The 19,646-nt window shown below is 53.1% G+C and overlaps 1 protein-coding gene across 1 annotated transcript; it reads right to left on the reverse strand.

Moving 5' to 3' along the window:
* Positions 1-768: 768 nt before the first annotated feature.
* On the reverse strand, positions 769-4,393 carry Cst7 (cystatin F). The gene is made up of 4 exons (XM_010625609.2): positions 4,199-4,393; positions 2,898-3,070; positions 1,789-1,905; positions 769-1,176 (listed from the first exon to the last, which is right to left on the reverse strand). Exons 1-4 carry the CDS (start codon positions 4,260-4,262, stop codon positions 943-945), a joined length of 588 nt encoding a protein of 195 aa, XP_010623911.1. The 5' UTR covers positions 4,263-4,393; the 3' UTR covers positions 769-942.
* Positions 4,394-19,646: the final 15,253 nt, after the last annotated feature.

Here is a 19,646-nt window from a genome sequence, read left to right on the forward strand (position 1 = left end):
TTTGAGCCCCTGGGGGACAGTTGGGGGTCACAAGACCCTTCCTGAGGGGTCCTGGCAAGGTGGTCAGGACACCACTGTGCTGACTGTGCTTGCTTTGACCTAGTAGGTAAGGCCAGCCCTGGCTGCCCTCTCCCTCTACCGCTGCCGGGGCTGTGGGCTCCACAGGGCCCCAGTGAAAGCACTGCCTTTGGGGCCATTGGGGGCCTCGTCTCCTGGTCTTGCTGGCTCTTCATGCCTGAGTGATGTGCAGGGGACAAGGCAGCACAGCCTTACTGTGAGTGGGAATTCGGAACTGGGTGAAAAGCCAAAGGAGAACTGAGTTTCCTGCATGTGTAATGGGTTGGGCCCCAGGCAGCAGAGGACTAAGCAAGCCCCACTCCCTGCTCACCGCAGGCACCCCCCTAAAACCTGGCTGCCGGGCCTTTAGGGCCTCTCCACCAGCAGCAGAGCACTGGGTAGGCCCCAGAGGTACCAGGAAAGCAGCCTACACTTGCCAGACCTTGAGAGGAGAGGCCTGGCAACCTTGCCTGGCCTTCCTGACCCTTCTAACGACAGGTGATGCATGGTGGTGCACACCTCTAATCCGAGCTGCTTTGGAGACTGAGGCAAGAGGATATGGAGATTGAGGCTAGCCTGGGCAACATATTGAGAGCTTGTCTCAAAAAAAAAAAAAAAAATGGACTGAGTGTGGAGCTGAGTGGTTGCAGCCCTGGGCCGCAGGGAAGAAGAGAGCCACAGTATTGCTTTGAGTCATCAGCTCTGTATTCATTCCCAGGAAAGGTCAAGATCCACAGTGTGCTTGGTCTTTCACCAGGGTGCTGATCCTAGTGGCTGAGACCAGCAGATGGACTTGGGCTCTCAGTGGAGTGGGTCCCCCCAGTACCACCCTTCCCAGGACCAAGTCCAGGGCCACTGTGGTTGTGAAACTGATCTTAGAGGACATCAGGACAGGATGGATGTGGCCTGGACTGTCGAGCCGTCATTGTGCCACCTCAGGCTTCTATTAGGATCCACTGTGCGTCTGTCTGCCAGCAGGGGCCATGACTTCGGGACTGGGGGGCCAGGTGTCCATAGCATATGCTGCATCCAGAGGCGGAAGTCAGTGCAACGGACCACAGGCACCTGGACCCACTGGAGCCAAGGGATGACCCAGACCACAGAGTAGCACCATAGAGTCTGAAACAAAGGAGGAGCTGAGACCTATCCCCCTCGATGCCCAGCCAGGCCCCACCCATACTGTGCAGGCCCTGCCCACCTGGCCAGGCCCATCCATATCACCTGGGCCCAGCCCTGGTGCCCCACAGGTCCTGTGCTGTTAGAAGTTTATGTGATGCTGGAGTGTGCTTTGTGTGTTTGTGTGTGTGTGTGTGTTTGTATGCATTCCAGTGTGGTCCTCATTGAAGGGGTCTTCTCTGCTTCCAGTTTTTATTTTGAAATTTTAAACCTACAGAAAAGTTGAAAAAATGATTCGAGAATAATTTTCAACTGTATTTGTATTTATGGATTGTTGGATTTTACAATTGCCTTCCCTCTTCAGAAATGTGATCCATCATGTACACCTGTTGTGTGCACCTGTCAAACCTGCTGCATGTGATAGCTGTCACGCTGTGACACATCTCACACTGTGTTATCTGAAGGTTCCATGCTCAGTCTCCCCCCTGCAGAGCTGGAGGGCTCTCAATCTGAGACATGGGGAGGGAAGGGCATGGGTCTGTTCTGTGAGGTGGGAGACACTGCCTTCTGGGTTTTGGGGGTTGGGGGGGCAGGAAGGTGGCCCAATGCACTTACCCGTTTCAGAGCAGGGCTGGTTTGGAAGTCACAGTTGTCCAGGGAGGGGTGCATCGTCTTCCTGCATGTGGTCCTACCGATCTGCATCTCTACCATGTACTTAAGGCCTTGTACCACCTGGAGAGCAGAGATGGAGGCCTGGTGACCTGGTGCAGCCTGGGTGGGCCATGATCTGTGAGGAGGAGCTGCAGTATCTGGGCTGCCTATCAGGGTCAGTTTTCCCCCCAGGACACCTCCACTGCCTGGAGCCTTTGTTCAGGATGACACCAGCCCAGGCCACCCTGGCTCCTCACTCCAGCTGCTGATCCACACTAGAGCCCTAGGAGCTTGAAGTGTCAGAGGATGGTGCCTCCTGAGTCCCCAGCCATGTGCTGCATGGTCCTCCTGGAAGCCAAGGGAGTGTTTTCACCCTGGCCTTTTGCTCAAGCTCATCTGAGGAGCAGGAGAGGGAAAATTCCTCAGGGTTTAGCCTCAGAGACTCCAATACCATGTGAAACAAAGTTCCCAGCCTCACCAAAGTACAAGGTACCCTGTCCCGTCCCCCGACAGAGGACCTTGGGCACCTCGCCCAGGTAAGACCATGGCCACACCCAGACTGTCCCAGGCAGCAAGCTTCCTAGCATGAGAACGTGTGTACCTGAACTCCCATGGCCAAGAACAATGGGAAGAAGGTGAGTTGGCTAGACCTTGTGACGCAGGGCCCTGCTGCTGTAGACACCTCCAGCCTTTGGGCTCTACCTACTTTACTTGGCAGTACACATGTGGGGTGCTGGTGTTGTCCCAAGCCAGCCTCCCACGGGGTCCCTGGACTCTGCAGATGCCTCCTGAGGGGTCCCCTGCCTGTCCTGTGGTTGTCACTTGGCCATGCTGACAGGGATGAGCATGGCTGGGATGGGGTATTGAGAGTTCACTGGGAAGTATGAAGCTTCTGCAGCCTGGGCAGAGCAGGTTTGAGCCAGTGCGCAGTGGGGCAACAGTGGGTTAGATGGTGCCAAGAACCCCGGGGCTGAGTGTGGAGGAGGGGCTGTTCCAGGAGTCCAGCTGTACCCTTCTGGTCCAGGGGAATGATACTTCTGTAGGGAGCATCCAGCCTCTGTGTCCAGCCTTACCTGCACCATGGCTCTGCTGATATGGGCCTCCTTATACAGGAAGATGTCATTGGTACAGTTGTTGAACCGCTCCACACTGTACCTGGCTGCTTTGAGGACTCCAGGGTTGTTGGTGTTTATTGGTATGGGAAATCCTGGCTGGATACTCAAGTTAAGGTCCTGGGAACAGAAATCTGAGAGAAATGAAGAACCAGGTCAGCAGGGCACATGGCCCAAGGCCATGCTTCCCCCTCAGAGGTGCCCAGCTCTCTACCCCTGCTGCCCCAGCGCTGTCTGCCTTCACCTGTACAGACTCACCTGTGTGCCTCTCACCTGTCTGCTCCCCAGTGTACTACCTCTCACCTGTGTGCCTGTCACCTGTGCATGTGGCCAGCCCTTCCCCCACCACGTGCAGCGTATGTGCATGCCCACAGTTGCCCCACGGTGTCCTCAGAGCCAAACACAGGGAACATGAGGAGAGGTTAGCCTGTCTTCTACCTGCTACACAGCCCTCTAGGACCTGGGGACTCCCAGCATATGAAGGGAGCATCGGGCATGCCCAAGGGATGGGGTGTACACAGGTTATGGCCCCAGGATGTCTGCCTGCCACAGGCCCCAGGTGTTAGAGTGCCCCCTGTACTGTCTTGGAAGTGTCCCTGTTGACCTGGTAGCCTCCCAGCCCAAGGGTCCCTGGGGCTCTGACCTCATAGTAGCCTGGGGACTTATCCAGCCATGCCAGCAAAGGGGAAGCACTGTGGCAGTAGGGTAACTCCTGTTCTCCTGTCCTTAGGTCAGCAGGACACCCCTCCAGAGGTGGCTACTGTGGGAGGCCCAGGCTGTGCTTGCTGCTGAAGATGGCCCCCAGTATCCACTGCGGCCAAGTTATGGGGACGTATCGCTGCATGCAAGCTGCCTGGCCTGGCCCTGCCTCAGTTTCCGAAATTGTAGCATCCTCTTCCTCCTCCCTCTCTCACCTGCTGGCCCTCAGGTGCAGAATATAGGGAGCAGAAGGGTAGCCACCCTCGAGGCAGAAAGCCAGCAGAGAAGCCCTCCTCAATGATGCAGTCTCCACTCTGTCCCTCTCTGTCCCTTCCCAGAGTGATCTCAGGCTGCTCAGGGTCCTGAACCCAGGGACACAGCATACACAGGACATTTACCTGCCTGGTACCCAGATCTCTGTGACTCCCTTTCCCCTAGGACCCCTGTTCCTACTGCCTGGTGTTCCCCACCCTTGGCCCCTTCCCTGCCCCGGTCCCCTGGGCCAGCCAGTAAGGGTCTGGGCCACCTTCACTAAGGGACAGGTGGCAGGGACTTCCTCTTACCTGGAGCTGCCCTGCAGGATCCTGCAGCAAGACAGCAGAGGGTGAGCAGTGTGATCAGCCACATGGTGAGGAGTCCTGACAGCCGCTGCTGGGTGATGGCGGGTGGAGCCCTGTGTACTTAAGGGGTGGGCTGTGGTGCTGCGCGCTGGGGTAGGCTGGTTTCTTGCTGAATCACTTTGAACAGAAGCTCCTCACCTCCAGCTGTCGGCCACAGGGGCAACCGCTTCCTTTATAAAGTTTCCAGGCACAATTGCTGGCTGGGGGAGGAGGAAGAGGCAGATGTGCAACCACAGGGGATTTCTGACCCGGAGCCACATGTGGAAAAGAGGCTGCATAGATGGGGTGAGTGGGGTTTTCAGAGAGTGACTTGGCTTCCCTTCTCCAGATTATTCCTGTTCCCTTCTGGGGTCAGGCATCTGTGTGGCCTTGGCAGAGTCCTGCACTGGTGTCAGTGAGCATTGCCCTGGGAATAGCAGGAGAACCTTGAGGATAAACAGATCATTTGCATGTGACCTCCATCAGGAGCTGGAAAGGAGTTGCTGATTGACTGAGTGATCACTTTCCATCTTGGGCTCAGTGCCAGCAAGGAAGAGAGGAAGATAGTGTATGACCCAGAGGCCTAGTGTCCTGGCAGGGCCCTGTTTCCAGGCCTGACCCAGAGTTAGGACTGGGGCCTTGAGAGCCCATTGTCATGCGAGAGCTTGAATCTGGGCCGGGATTGTTAACACCTGTTGGCTGTAGGTGAGGAGCAGCCTCTCTGCCTCAGTTTCCCCTTGGAAGACTATGGTGAGAACTTGGGACCTTCCTCAGTATAAATGATGTAGAGTTCGAACAGAGCCACTGTTGGGCCTGTGTCCACCTAAGAACCGGATTTGGGCAGCAGGAGGACCCCTGGGCTTGGCCACTGTTACCTGGATGACTAGACATGCTAACCCTGAGCCAGACATCCCCTCACTTGTCTCAGGGTCACTGCCTCCATGGTCTGCTGGGTCATCGGGATGGCAGGAGACCTGGGTTGGCTGCATGGTGCAGGGTCCTGTGGTGAGGACTGCCACCAGGCAAGGGTTAGTGCTCACACAGTGGATGGCCATGGTGATGCCCATAGCCTGATCCTGCCTGCTCCCAGAGGCTGTGGGGCCAGACTCCAGGACTTACTGAGCTCAGTGCTGTTGTGTTTCAGGTTCCGCTGGACCAGGAGTGGCAGTGGAATTCCCGGCAGGAAACAGTGCTGACACTGCTGCCACCTAGCATGGCCACAACATCCACTTATCAGTGGCTTCTGATCTTCCTTGTGGGAAGCCACTGTCATGTGGATGTGTATGAGGCTTTGGGTCATTTCTGGAATCTGGCACAGAATGAGCTTGGCTGGGTGAGGTTGATGCTGCTGAACCAAGTGGTGTAGCAAAGCCCAGGTTCTGGCCCAACACCCTCCATACTCCCGGGCTGCTGCTCTGTTTTCCAGGGCCTGAGCTGGGCTGAACTTTAGCCTCCTCGAAGGGTCTGTTGTTAAGGTCAGGGCCCAAGCATAAGATATGGGGTCTGGTGAGTTGCATGGGGTCCTGTGGGAAGACTGAACCCCTAAATCCCACTGGGTGTTCTTTGTGCATGGAAAAGGTGCCCACCAGTCCGAGGCCATCCTCTACCTTGGGACACTCCTGATCCCGGTCTCAGTACCCATTTCGCCTGTGCCCCTGTGTCCCATCCACCCTTGGGACCACACTGCAGCAGGGCCACGTGCAGGCTTGCTTCACACAGGGGAGCTTGAGCTTGCCGGGTTCACAGGCAAATCGTGAGCTGGTGTGGGAATGGATGAGAGCTGGGGTGGTGGAGAGAGCAGAACAAGGATCGTGTTGAATGAGCTCTGCCCCTGAGGGCCTGTTTGATGTGGCTCCTTGGGAGTGAGGAGCCTGTTTGGTAGGAGTGTGTGCTGGAGATGGACTTGAGGACTCCCAGCTCATGTGAGGGAAGGCGTCTGCCTGGGAGGGACTTGTGGGGGAAGGCACCGCGCTGGGAGGGATGTGGTCTCCCGGCCTGGCCTGAGCCGGTCACATCCCCAGGTGCTGAGCACAGCTGCTGATCCCGCAAACACTTCCTCTGCCCTTAGCAACCCCCTCGGCCAGCTCTCCAGCCATAACTTGTTCATTTACACATAAAATAAAATGGTTCATATAGATTTCTGAAACAAAGATAAGGCTAAATGTAGAACTAATCAGTCCTGAAATTGTGAAAAAATGCCGTAGTATTTTAAGGCACCACATTTTAGAAAGTTTTGTTATATAGCAACAGTTAACGGGCATGGCACTGCTTTTTACTTTGCCACCTTTCCAAAAGTCTCCTAATCTTTTTTCTTGACTTTTTTTCTACCAACTTGTTGTTATTTGAATTCTCTTTTCATTCTCCTCCTTAAATATTTATGAAGCACATTTCTTAAGAGAACACAAAGTCATATGTAAAATCAATTATACTTCTATAGATTAGCAATAAACATAAGAAAACTGAATTTAAACATTTTCATTTATAATAGCCTTTAAACACAAAATACTTAGGAATTGTTTTTAATAAAAGAGATGCAAGTTTAGCTGGCAGAGACTTGGTCTGTGTGTGCAAGTGCTTGTGTGTGTGTGTGTGTGTGTGTGTGTGTGTGTGTTTCCTGCACCATTTCTGTGCTGAGAATTCAGCTTGCTGCAGTGCCTCCAGGCTCTGTGCTTAGCCTCAGGCCTCCTGATCTCTACCCCGTGACCCTCCCCAAGCCCTCCCTCTCTTCCTTCTCCCTCTCTCTGCTCTTTCCCCCTTTCCTTTAAGTGGTACAGTCAGACCAGACTCAGAGGGAGCCTCTGAGACTAGGAGTCCTCAGTGCTGTACAAGAGGGTCATGAGATACTCCTAGAAATAGAAACCACATGAGGGACACAAGTGCCGAGGAACCAGGTGGGGTGTCACCAGTGGGCTCCACTTCCTGTCTGCTCTGCTTGTGGCTGACTGCTGTGTTTGTAGAGTGAAAGCTCAACACGTCCAGAGCCATTTGACCTGTAGGGAGAGTTTTGTCCACACAGTGATGCGGAGATCTAAGAGATGGACTTTCACTTCCCATTGGTTGTTTATGTTTTTGTTTTGAGATGGAGTCTTGCTGTGTTGCCCAAGCTGGCCTTGAAGTACTGGCTAAGGAATACTTCTGCCTCAGCCTCCCAAATGTCCAGATGTGCACCACTGTGCCAGGCTGTACTTCCCAGGTTGTGCTTGGGTCCCGGGACTTCTGACACGCACTTTTGGCTGGCTCCTCTGCCCTCTGCAGCTGTCCTGGCCTGAGGAAGGGCTTCCTGAGCTGCCGGGCTGTCCTGTCCCCTGCCTAGAGGACCATCTGGGTGCCCTGGGCGTGATAGCTGAGAGCTGCGTCATTTCTACTCTGTAGCAGGGACCAGGGACCTGGTCTCCACCAGGTAGCAGAGCCATAGGGAAGAAGCCAGGGCCAGTCAAGGAAGGCGTCCCTGAGGCTACACTGCCAGGACACTGCCAAGCTGGGAGGGGAGTGGTTCCTCATGGTGGGCTGTGTCCCCCACAGCTGCAGGTGGGAGCTTGGCATCTTTATTCCAGCCTTCAGAGTCACTTATGAAGTATGATCAAAATATATGTTGGGTGTTTACATTTTTTAAAATTATGGTTAAAGTATCTTTCTAAAGTGTGTTAAAAAAAAATACAATGATTGCTGCCACCGAGTGCCATCCAACAGGGGGAAAGGCAGCCTTGTAAAACCGTGAGGTTGTGTCCTCATCCACCTTCTTCACTGGATTCAGCATCACATGACTTCTGGTTCTTCCTCAAAGTCAGAATATCCATGAGAAGGGAATATTTTGAATGGATTCAGGACACTGAGGCAGCCAGCACAGTGCAACTGAAGATGCAAGAGGGCTGAAGGAAAGAGGACTCTAGAGCTGCTACAGAAAGTGGCAAGGGCAGGGGTACGAGTATGTTTGAAGTGAGAGGAAGAATTTTGTGGGGAGTAAATGCAGTGTGTTTTTTTACTGTAATAATTTTTAAAATAAACATTCACTAACTTGGTAGTATCCTTTCTGTCATGGCCCCAGCCCACCCCGGTACAAGAGGGGGAATGAAGCAATCCCCTCTCTCTACAGAGGATAGTTTCATTGTCACATCGTAAGAGGAGGTGGATGGGACAGACTGCGACATCTCTGGGAAATGGGCTTCCTTCAGCAGATTCAGGAAGAACTAAGGTCTCACCCTGCCCTGGAAGGGAGCATATATCCCTGATGTCACCTGTTGGAGGTGGTTGCTGCCTGCTTCCTGTGAGGCCAGCCTGCTATGATGGGTGGGACACCAGTACCCACATCCCAGGATTCAGGAGGGGCTGCCCTGTCCCAGGGTGCAGAGTGGATCTGATGGCCTGCGTCAGTTCAGCTGGCTGTAGGTGCAAAGGACTCAGGCAGCACGGAGGGAAGTGTCCCCCTCTCTCTTACGTCCTGCTGTCCCCTCCCCTCCTGTGGGTTGGAATGAACCTGGTGTGTGGTCTTCCCATATGGCTGGTACCAAGGGCAGCTAGGCCTGGGAGGAAGCTGCTAGATAAGAGCCCCAGGAACATAGCCCTGGATCAGTCCTTCCCTGAGGCTCACTACTGCCAGGTTCCCCACATACCCTCTCTGTCTGAACCGTTAGAGTTGGCTTTCCACTTGTGTTTTACTTTTTAGCCTGAATGGCCTGGCTGACACCAAGAGCAAGTGGGTTTGAGTCTGTCTCAGGCTGGGAGCTGCTAGTGGCTGGCAAGTGGCAGGTGAGAAGGTGGGCAGCCTCATTTCCAGCAGAGCCCAACTACATAGGTTCATTTAGGGTGGGTTTCACTTTTCCCCCCAGGAGAGTGGCTAGGGTGTCTTCCCAGCTGCAGGGCTGGCTTTGGAGAGAAGGTGGCAGTTATCCATATCTGAGGACCCCTGTCCCAGGATGGGAAAGGGTTCCCCTTCAACTTACTTCATTTGATTTCTCTCTGTGTGTTTTATTGTAAACATCTCAAACTTGTGCAGGGAGAGTTGCTTAGTGAACACACACCCCATCCTGCCCCCGGATCCTGCAGGATCCTCTGTGTTTTCCTCATACCATGTCCAGCCAGGGGTCTGCTTGAGTGCTTAGGTGCCTTTCACAGCTGAATTGAGTCCCTGTGATGTCCAACGCTTCTGTTCAGTCCTTCAGGGATGGGGAGCTCACCACCTGTTCCACCCCATCCCATCTGCTTTGGCTGATTCTGTGCAAGTGTCTGTGAGGGGCAGCTCTTCTCCCAGTCATGGGTTTGAGTGGGCACCAAAGGAAACTCTCCCAGGGTCCCCACCTGAGCCTGATCCCAGGTCTCAGAGTCCAAGACAAGCCCCAGCGATGTCACTGAGAATTGTGTATCTATACTTGCACAGTTTCTTGGGGGTACCAGGATCCCTAAGACACCTAGCAGATGGCAATGGTGGCCTGCATGTTGGGTCCCCTGGAGGGAGTCCACACAGTGCTCCCAGCAGGGGTGCTGTATTTACCGGGGTGGAGATGAGCGGCTTTGCCACTGCTGCAGGTGCCCATGGGACCTCTTAAGTGGCATCTCCTTAGTGGCTGGCTTGGGTCACTGGCTGCTCTGTGCCTTTCCTCTCTACCCAGTGTCAGTCAATGGGATCCTGGCCACCATCATTAGAATTTGTTGAACCACTTCATGGAGTAACATCTCCCTGCCCAGTTTATTTCCTCTCAGCTCAAAGCTAAAGCGTTTCATAAAAAGGAGGTTCTCTGAGAACTCTGTCTCAACCCTCTGCAGAGGAGGGAGCTCTGAATGTCACATTCCTGCCTGCAGATTGTCATTAAAGAAAGCAAATTCGTGTTAATTGTGGAAGTCTCATTAGCACTTACACAGACGTCCAGGCTGGGGGCTGGTGAATCCCATTAGTGCTTCCTGTGCTTTGGGGTTTATTGGACTCGTGTCTCTTGTGAGGTGAACTCCTGTCAAGTACTAATGAACTGCCAGTGCCAGTGCTTTATCCCTTTCTGTATGTTGGCCTCCCCTGGGGCCAGTTTACTCAGAAGTGCTGGGGTTGCAGGAAGGCAGACAGGGACAGCGCTCTGTCACTGGTAGGTTTGGTTGCTTCAGGGCTCTGCTGGAGCCATTTCCTCTCACTGGGGTGATGAACTATGGCCTTGAAGGTCCCATGGAAATGGATTGGGCTGGGAAGCATAACCTTGGCCGTGACCATCAAGGCTGCTGTGGGTACCTGGCTGTGATGGGCCACTGGAGCTGCTAGGTCTCATAGGGCTGGAGCAGAAGAGCTTTTGTGTCCACCTGCCACAAGGGGCGCCCACACATGGAGTCGGGGCTGCTTTCCTCCCGTGGCCTCCCTGAGGCCTCACTGCTGGCCAGCTTGTAGCACACACCCAGGGCCACTTCTATTCTGGGTTAAGGTCCCAGGGGCAGAGCCCTTTCTGCTGTGGAGGACAGGGAAGGGAGCTGTCCCAGGGGCCACGTCCTCCTCCCTTTGGCCACAAGCCATGCTGCTTAGTGCCCACCGAAGCTTTCAGGTCAGCCTGATGTGGGGGAAGAAGGCAAGAGACTGCAAAGGGAAACTGAGGTTTCAGACTTGAAAAATCCGGAGATAGTGTTTCTGTTCCAGGTGGGTCTGGGGAGGTCTAGGACTGAACCCCAGCGTTTGCTGGGCTCGGCCCAGGGCAGAGTCACAGGCTGCTGTGGGTATCAGGAGGGCCTCAAAGAAGCAAGGCCCCCTGGAAGGGATGCTGACCCTTGTCCCTGTGAGAGTGACCACAGTGTAGAGCTCAGGATTCTCTATGGAGAACACTGGAAAAGTTTCTTGTCCAGACCCATGGCCCCAGAGGATGTAGCTGTGCTGCCAGAATGACCCCCGGATGCTGCGGGAACAAGGAAGAGCACAGAAATGGGCTGAGGCCCTTTTACTTTGAGAACTCCTAATGGCTGACGGTATGGCTGTGGGTCAGTGCCTAAGAAGTCAGGAAATCATAGCACTTTTGTTTGAATGACTGTCCTCAGAGCAGGAACTTCCTCTGTGGGGGTGGCAGCTGTGGCTCTAGTGGCTGCTGGCTCTGTTGTGGATGGGAACAGCTTGGCCCTGTCCTGCTGCGGGTAGGGACAGCTCATCCCTGTCCTGGTGTGATGGGAACAGCTCATCCCTATCCTGCTGTGGGTGGGGACAGCTTATCCCTGTCCTGGTATGATGGGGACATTTTGGCCCTGTCCTGCTGTGGGTGGGGACAGCTCAGCCCTGTCCTGCTGTGGGTAGAGCCTGTAAGCAGAGTCCCCCTCTCATCCTGCCAGGTGTCTGCAACCCCAAGGAGCAGGTATCTTTTGTTAGGCTTATTTTATGCATCTTTAAAGAATTTGTTTAATTTTACCATAGTAATTGTTATTTTTCAAAATTGTTAGCTGGGTGCATGCCTATAATCCCAGCACTCGGGAGACTGAGGCGGGATAATCGCTGTGAGTTTGAGACCAGCCTGGCTACATAGTAAGTTCCAGGTCAGTCTCAACTACATAGTGAGACCCTGTCTCAAAAAGCCAAACCAAACAAACAAAAAGAAAATGTTAACTTTCTGGTCTCTCAAGATGCAGCTGATGTTTGATTATGATCTTATTATCTATAGACCTCGCTTAACTCTAATTGTAGTAATTTACCTGTCACTTCTCTTTTTCTTGGGTTTTCCTCATAGACAGTTAAGCCAATGGTGAAGGACACATTTGCTTCCTGTTTTACAGTTCTTACAGATGTATGAAGTGATCTTCCTTGTCTTTCTATACTGGTGCAGCTGTTCTAGCACGAGGCTGAGCAGAAGCTATGGACGTGTTCACTTCTGGTGTGCTCTGATGGGTGTGATCTGATCAACAGGTGGTTCTGGGACTCTGCTTCCTAGCACGCACCCCCATGTATGGCCTGTGCCAGGTGACACAAATGCTCTGTGGTGGGCTGCCACTGTGCCCACCAGAGATCCCACACCCACCCTGGTGCTTGCTGATGGCTCAGGGGCTGCTTTCGCCTGAGTCTGCATCCCGCCTGATTGTAGGCTGAAGCTCGGCCTCAAATGGGGAGAGAGGCTGTGTGTCCAGTGTGACCCCATGTCATATGGAACAGCAGTGTCCAGGTGTTCCTGGCCCAAGTGACTCACTCTACACAGTAGCAGAGGGCTCCATTCCATGTGCAAACACTCAGGAAGGGCAACCGGGTGGCCTGTGTGTGCAAGTAGGTCTGTGGGATGTGGACACACAGAGTTATGGAAGAGAACAATCTGGCTGTGTGGCACAGCTACATAGGTATAAGTGCATAAGTAAATTAGTGGTCTAATAAAAGGTCACTACCAGTGACTTTATCCCTTAGGTCAGGGTGCATGGACACATGACACCATCTCAGACAAAGGCCATGAGTATATCAAACACATGGGACAAGAACATGCAGCCCCTCACCTGGATCATAGGAAAGGAGGCACCCAGCATAGGTGTGGTGGTGACCACACACTGACCTGTCCTCTGGTGATGGCTATGAGGTTGCTGGACAATGGCTCCAGCCTTGCTCTCTGTCCTGGCTTGCTGAGGCCCAGAGAAGCTGCGTACCAGCTACTTCCTTCAGGGCTTGGCAGCTCTGTGCCCTGGATAGCTCATGACCAGCTCTTCCCTTACCTGACTCTTTATATCTTGGAGCTACTTGTAACCCTCTGTTAACCCACTATAACCCATGTGCTATAATGTGAAGTGTGGTGGGTGATTTGAGTGTGACTGATATTAATATTGATTAATATTGGAATGGGATAAAACAACTTGCAATCGCCATGGGCTCAACTCCAAGTGACACCAAGAGAACCCAGTGAATTAGAACGGATAGTACTGTTCCACTGTGGACTCAGTGTCACTCTGGAAACTCTGACCTTGTGGGAAGACACAGATGTGTCTAGTCTGAGCTAATGGTCAGCAACCTTGTAGGGGACCCCAGAGACCTCCCTGCCTTCCACGACTTGAGGACCCAGCAATGAGACGTGAGCCAGGACCCACATTTCACCCGCCCTGCAGCCTGCCGTGAGCTTGGGCTTTGCAGTTTCCAGAAATGAGAGAAATGCCTGATGTTTTCAAGGTGCTCATTTAGAGACTTTGTTTTAGGGCCCGTGAGTACTGAGATAGCCCTTTACCCCTGTCAGTCCCAGGGCTGCCTGTACAAAGTACAACCTGGAGTGACTTCTGACGGCTCTGAGAGGTCTCAGCAGGTTGTACATTTCACTATTTATTTTTTTATTAATACTTTTTTGGTACTGGGGATAGAACTCGGGAACTTGCACTTACAAGGCAGGCAGTGGAACCACTGAGCTAAATCCCTGGCCCTCACTATTTAAATAGTGACAGTTGTGTTCCAACAGGAATTGTTTCAAGTTGTACTAGCTTTTACAAATACTCCAAAGGAAGCAGAAGTGCAGATGGGGACAGATCCTCCTTCCGCCCTTCCCCTTCCTGAGGAAGTTCTGTCTGTGGGGCTTGTTCAGCCTTCTCTCCTGTATCCCTCTGCATGCAACAAGGACAAGCTCACACCATCCTGCGATCTGCCTGTTTTCCCTTGACATCTGCCGCTTGTGTGCAGGGCCAAGGCCTCTCTGCCTAGGACTTCATGGCATTGCCTTGTGTGGCTGCACCCTGTGTTTGTGGCTTCTGATGCTGAGACTTGGGTCTTTTCCTTTATTTTCTATTGAAAAACACCTTCCAGTGTAGTCTTTAATACAGCTGTGCTGTAGGGCTGTTCTGCTGTAAATGCAACCTGCTGGTGGGTACTTAGGGTGCGGGGTCATGCTGAGAGTCTTAAGTTAGGGTCTGATGTTCTGAGGTGCCCTAGGTTTGATGACAAATCTGAAGCACAGAGCACTCAGGAAATATCCCCAGGGCACTCATGGGCAGGCAGGATGACCAAGACAAAAGCAGGCTTGCCCAATTGGTAGCTGCCGCCAAGCTCCCTCTGCAGGGCTAAGCATTGGTAAAAGGCTCTTGCTGTGGACAGGGTAGATTTCTGCCAGTTTGATGGGCCGTAACATCTAACTGATGTCGGAGCTTTTGCAGGGTTTGGATGTGGTCTGCATCTCTGCCTGGGTTCGATGTAGGGCACTTTAGCTCCAGTGTGGCCCTGTGGATGTAACCCTGGCAGGAGGTTGCAAGGCTGCGGATGGCACTGCCCCTGGGAGTCCCTGCAGTTCCCTGGGGCTCTGGGTAGCCCTGGCTGCCCTGGGGTAGCTCCATAAGCTTTCCTGCCTGCTTCAATGCCCGCACCATGGAGCAGCACAGCTGGGGCTTCCAGAGCCGTGTGAACCTTCTGCCTCCACAGGTGTGAAGGAAATGAACCTCTTTATTCTCTGGAGCACCCTGGCTCCCCGAGTCTCACTAATCACTGTTCTGCTCCTGTGATCACCCTTGGGGTTTCTCTGGAGTCACCCTTGTATCTCTGGTCCCAAATCCCCTTTCCTACAGCCTCTTGCTTTGCCGGGACTGTGGGTGCCTCTTCCTAGGAGACAGCGTGCTTCCTGGCCCATCCACAGCCGATTGGTCGCATGACGTCCTGGGCTGGGGTATGGTGGATGTCAGCGAAAGTGCCCAGTCCCAAGTCCTGCTCCAGAGCCTCAGGGCTCCCATCCACCTCTCTCTTGTTCTGTTAACCCAGGAGGGTATGAAATGTTGGGGGAATGGGGACTCAGCCTATACCCTGGCCACTCCAGACCAATGGAGCAAGAACATGGTACAGAATTGGCACCAGAAGCCACTATACCTGGGGTTGTACGTTAGGAAAAAAATAGCTGATAAGTTATTTAATATTTTTTAAAAATAAAATTTATTTTAATGGATACATAAAATGCTGCATATTAATGGCATATCATGATGTTTCAACATATATGTGATATTTTCATCAGGTTAGATATCTGTCTCAAAAAAATATATATGTATCTCCTCAAATACTGATTGTTTCTTATGATGGAGACATTGAAGGCCTTCAATGTGTCTGGCGTTTTTGAGATCCACACTATCTAACTATTACCCTTGTGATTCCCTGTGCTACAGCACGTGGGGTCTTTCACCCTTGTCTACTGAAACTTCATGGCCATTGGGCAGCCTGTCCCTGCCTCCCTGGTCCCCTCCTTCCTGGCCCCCACCTCTCCTGCCGCTTCTTTCCTCCCCTCCTTCCCCGTTCCTGCTTCCAGCCCACACAGCCCTGAGACTGTGCAGCTCCCTTAATTCATTCACTCTCGTGCTCTTTGTTGGGAAACACCCCCTTCGCCCGTGATGTTTGCGGATGTCCCCACAATCTCCCTTGATTGGGATTGGCGGGTGTGTATGCGCGTGTGCACACGTGTGCTTTTCCTCTGTATAAAGCTTGGTCATTGAGCTCTTTCCTGTCAGTCTTTGACTTCAGGTCACGCGTGGGTTCTCTACTCCCTGTCTGTGCAGGCTCACCAGGTTCACCCAGGTGCTACCCTTCTGTGGTGGCCACTGTGGGATTTACTGTGGGGTAAAAGGAAGGTGCTGACCCATATGCAAACAGATTCAGTCGACCCCATAACCAGGGATTCCTCTTCTCCCCACCAGTTTAAGTGCAGATCTTCAGCCAATGTGCAGCACTTTTCAACTGGGGTTGGAATACATGGGACTATAGGTGCAGCTCAGGGCCAGACCCCTTGCCTAATGTGTGGGATTCTGGGTTCGAGCCCCATACCGTGAACAACCAGCACACAGTCACCGTCACTCACTGCTGGCCTGCATGCCCTGCGGTCGATGGGACTGGACACCTGTGCTTGCTTCCTCCCACTGGGCTGCAGGGCTCTGTGCTCAGGGACCCAGGGCTCAACACCAGCCACGTAGACCTGTGGAACAAAGCCTTAGGACCTCCAGTCCTCTCCCTCCCCAGCCCAGCTGCAGAACTGCTGCTTCCTCCTTCAGCCATTCAGCTCTTTGTCCTGACACACTTTCCATGCCCCTAACTCCACGAGTCCTGCTGGGACATTGCTGTTGGTCACCACCAGAGCACAGCGTAGCTGGACAGAGAGCGTATGCTACCCTTTTGGGTTGAAGTGAATTAGGACTGTGACTTATGGCAAGTACTTACAGCTTCTTTTTTCCAGCCCTTTGAAAGCATTTCCGTAACTCACAGCACTTGAGGGCCACTCTCACAGGGCAACAGTGCATGGCAGCTGGGAAGAAGGCATTTTTCCCTGCAAAAGTGAAGTCTTCCCAAAGTTCCTTCCTGGGTAGTAACTCACAGACATTAGAAAACACCAGTTTGAAGCACACAAGTGGCAAGTGTATGAAGCTCTGTGGCCTCACCACCTGGACACAAACAGGGGCTGGCCTAGTACTCCTGGGGTCAGCACCCTGCTGCAGCAGGTAAGTTTCATTGGGATATACAGTGCCCACTCTTCCTTCTGTCCCTGACTACTTTCCTGCTCTGGTGCTGAAGTGGGACTTCAGCGATGGACACCGAGTATCCTAAGAGGCTGAGGATGTTGCTGCTTGGTGCTCTTCTACTGACCTCTGACCTAGGACATTGCTCCAGCCTCATGGCCTCCCCTCACCTATGGTTTCTTCTTTCTGCTCCTCCCAGCTTGCGCCAGCACCGTGTGGTTCCTGTCACCATTGCTTGTCTCCCCTGGGTTTTTCTACAGATGGAATTGGGGCTTTGTACCTGGCTCCTTCCACTGAGACAGTGCCCACCTGACCTGCCCACTGGCATCAGTCATCTGCTTGTTAATGAGCAGATCCTATCGTGTGCTGAGCCACAGCCTCTACACCCACCTGAGCAACATGGGGTCACTGTGAGAAATAGCACTGCTGTGAGTGTTGACACATCTCGGCAGTTTTAGGTATGGATGACCATGAGGGGAGGCATGGATGGCTGGCTCCACATGACACTGCTTCTGCCCCCAGAGTGGGTACACCTGATCCTTCTTGTCTATAGGATGGGTACCTTAGCTGCTCACCCCTGGGGGGCACTGGATCTTGCCTGAGTTGCCAAGCTCAGTCTCTAATAAGTCGGGAGAGTCTCCTGCAGCTTGATGTGGGTCCCTGGTGGCAGTGATGTTGACCTCTATGTGTCACTGGCCATCTCTGTTGTCACTGGTGAAGATATGCTCTCTCCTCCTCTCCAGCCAGGATCTATCACATAGGGCAGGGACCCAGTGTCTGGGAATGTGGTCACCCTTGGTTAGGAGTGACCTAGGTCGAGACAGACACCAGAAAGAGTGCCCATGTTGTCCCACGGTCCAACACCTCAGCCCATGAGGCCATGAGACACTGTTGGTGAGGACACAGCCAGTGCCGCCACATTGGACAGAGTGAGCAGATCTAGACCAGGCTGGGAGAAACCTGCTCTCCTTCCTTTAGGGCCATTTGTCCAGAGACAGGAGGTGAGCTGAAGTCATTATAATATGTGCAAGGGCTGGAGTCTTTGTGACAACTCGCTGGACGTGGTCAGGCTCTGGTGTGGGGATAACAGGAGACCTCTGCAGATGTCCCCTCCTGACCCTGGTCCCTGGCTGTGCTTTAGCCCTTTAAGGGCCTGAGGGCCATGGTTCTGGGTGTTGCCTGGGCCTCTGCCTTCTTGAATAAGAAGCTATGATCATGACACAACATTGCTTTGGAGAAGAAACACACAATCCTGCAAGTCCTGGGAGGTGGCTGGCACCGCCAGGGTCAAAGTGGGGCCATCCTTGAAACACAGCTCACATGGCCACTGCAGGGTCACCATCTCTGGGGACCAGTCTGAGGGTCCCTCATAACAGGCACATGGTAACTGGTCACTGTCCCTTCACTGCCCCAGACCCTGAACAGTGAAGCCAGTCTGTTGCCCAGGTGCAGGGCCTTGAAGTTTGTCTCGGTCACGTGGCCCCACCCTCATCTGTCCCTCACCCTCTGACTGAGGGGCTCATACAAGTGCACTATGGGGGCCCTTTCTGACCTCGGAGAGACACTTCCAACCCCCCTTGTATCTGTGGTCAAAGGCCTGAGGCCACAGGCATGGCTCAGCAGATGCACAGGGAAAAGGGTGGGGACAGAGGCTGAGTTCTGGTCCTCAGCTCCGGAGCCCATGCTGGGAGAGGAAATGCTGCCTCAGCCGGGCTGAGCAGGGCCAGGGTCAGTTCTGCTTTGGCTGATGTCCCCTGGTCCCCTCTGGCAAAAACCACTTCCGCACCAGACTCCTGGTGCCTGTGAGGCCCTGGCTGGCCTGGCCTGACGGTGGGGTAGGTGTCGCAGTCCTGACAGAGGCTCCATCTCCCTCTCTTCCCTTTCTTCTCTGGCCAATTTCTCCCCAGGCCCTGCAAGTCCAGTGTCCCCTCTAAGATGCCTCTGTCCTGGCTGTGGCCCAGCTCTTCACAGCATCTAACCCTCATGATGGTCTGCAGAGGCTGGGAGGCTCAGCAGTGCTCTGCACAGGTCAGGAGCGGTGACTCAGGTGTGTAAGGGACACAGGTGTGTAAGGTGTGTAGGGTGGCAGCCTTGGGGTGGTCACAAAGGCCCCCTGCACTTCCCCCAGAGATAGTGAGGCCAGAAGCCTTGTTGGAACTGAGCCTCCACCTCAGTGCTGATCAAGAAGAGCAGGGTGGGGTCTGTTCACCTAGGCTCCATTCAGGTCAGGAGGGGCTTTAGGGAAGAGGGGGGTCCAGGCTGAGATGGGAATGCAGATTTGTCCAATACCAGCAACTGCACACAGGACTGTGTGAGCCAGGGTACAGCATCCTCCCTGCGGAGGGTCCTGCTGTCTCCTCCTGTGGGGATAGGGTTGGAGAGCAGGTTAGATGCACAGAATTCAGGATTCTCTGGTTCTTTTTGGCTATGGGCCCTCTGCTCCCCAAGGAGCATTATTTCATCCACTTTCTGCAAAGTGTCAATTTCAAAAGAAATTGACAGGGGCCTGTACAGGTGCATGAATCCGGGAAATGGACATTCCTTACTAAGCTGAACGTGCAGTTTGTGTTTCAGAAAGGACACACTAACCTGGTGATAGCAGCTGGGGTCTTGAGCTTTATCACAACATTTGAACTTTGTTTTCAGGGAAAATAAGGCAGCCTGTTACGCAGGAAATTAGTAATTCAAAAAACATTAACAGAATTTATAAAATAGTCCCTGCACTTTCAAAATAAATTTGGGCAGTAGAGATGTGCAAAGGTAAAAGAACGCAGGACCATGTCCCAAACTCCACACTTGTACCCCAGGGACTGGCTTTGATTTTACCGATTGGGTTGCATCTACCTTTTTCTAGTCCACAGTTTTTGCTTTTAACTTAGTTATTTTTTTCCTTCTACTTTTTGCATTTTTCAGTTGTCCTTGACTTCCTCTGTTGAATGATTAGCTAATGCCCTGAAACATGTGAGTTGGACCTGCACATCACTGTCTGGAGGACATGAGGCTTGTTGCAGTGTTGTGCAATTGTCCCCTC

This window comes from Fukomys damarensis, unplaced genomic scaffold (genome assembly GCF_012274545.1).
Source record: "Fukomys damarensis isolate Sample0158 unplaced genomic scaffold, DMR_v1.0_HiC HiC_scaffold_7, whole genome shotgun sequence".
In the NCBI taxonomy this organism is placed as follows: Eukaryota; Metazoa; Chordata; class Mammalia; order Rodentia; family Bathyergidae; genus Fukomys; species Fukomys damarensis.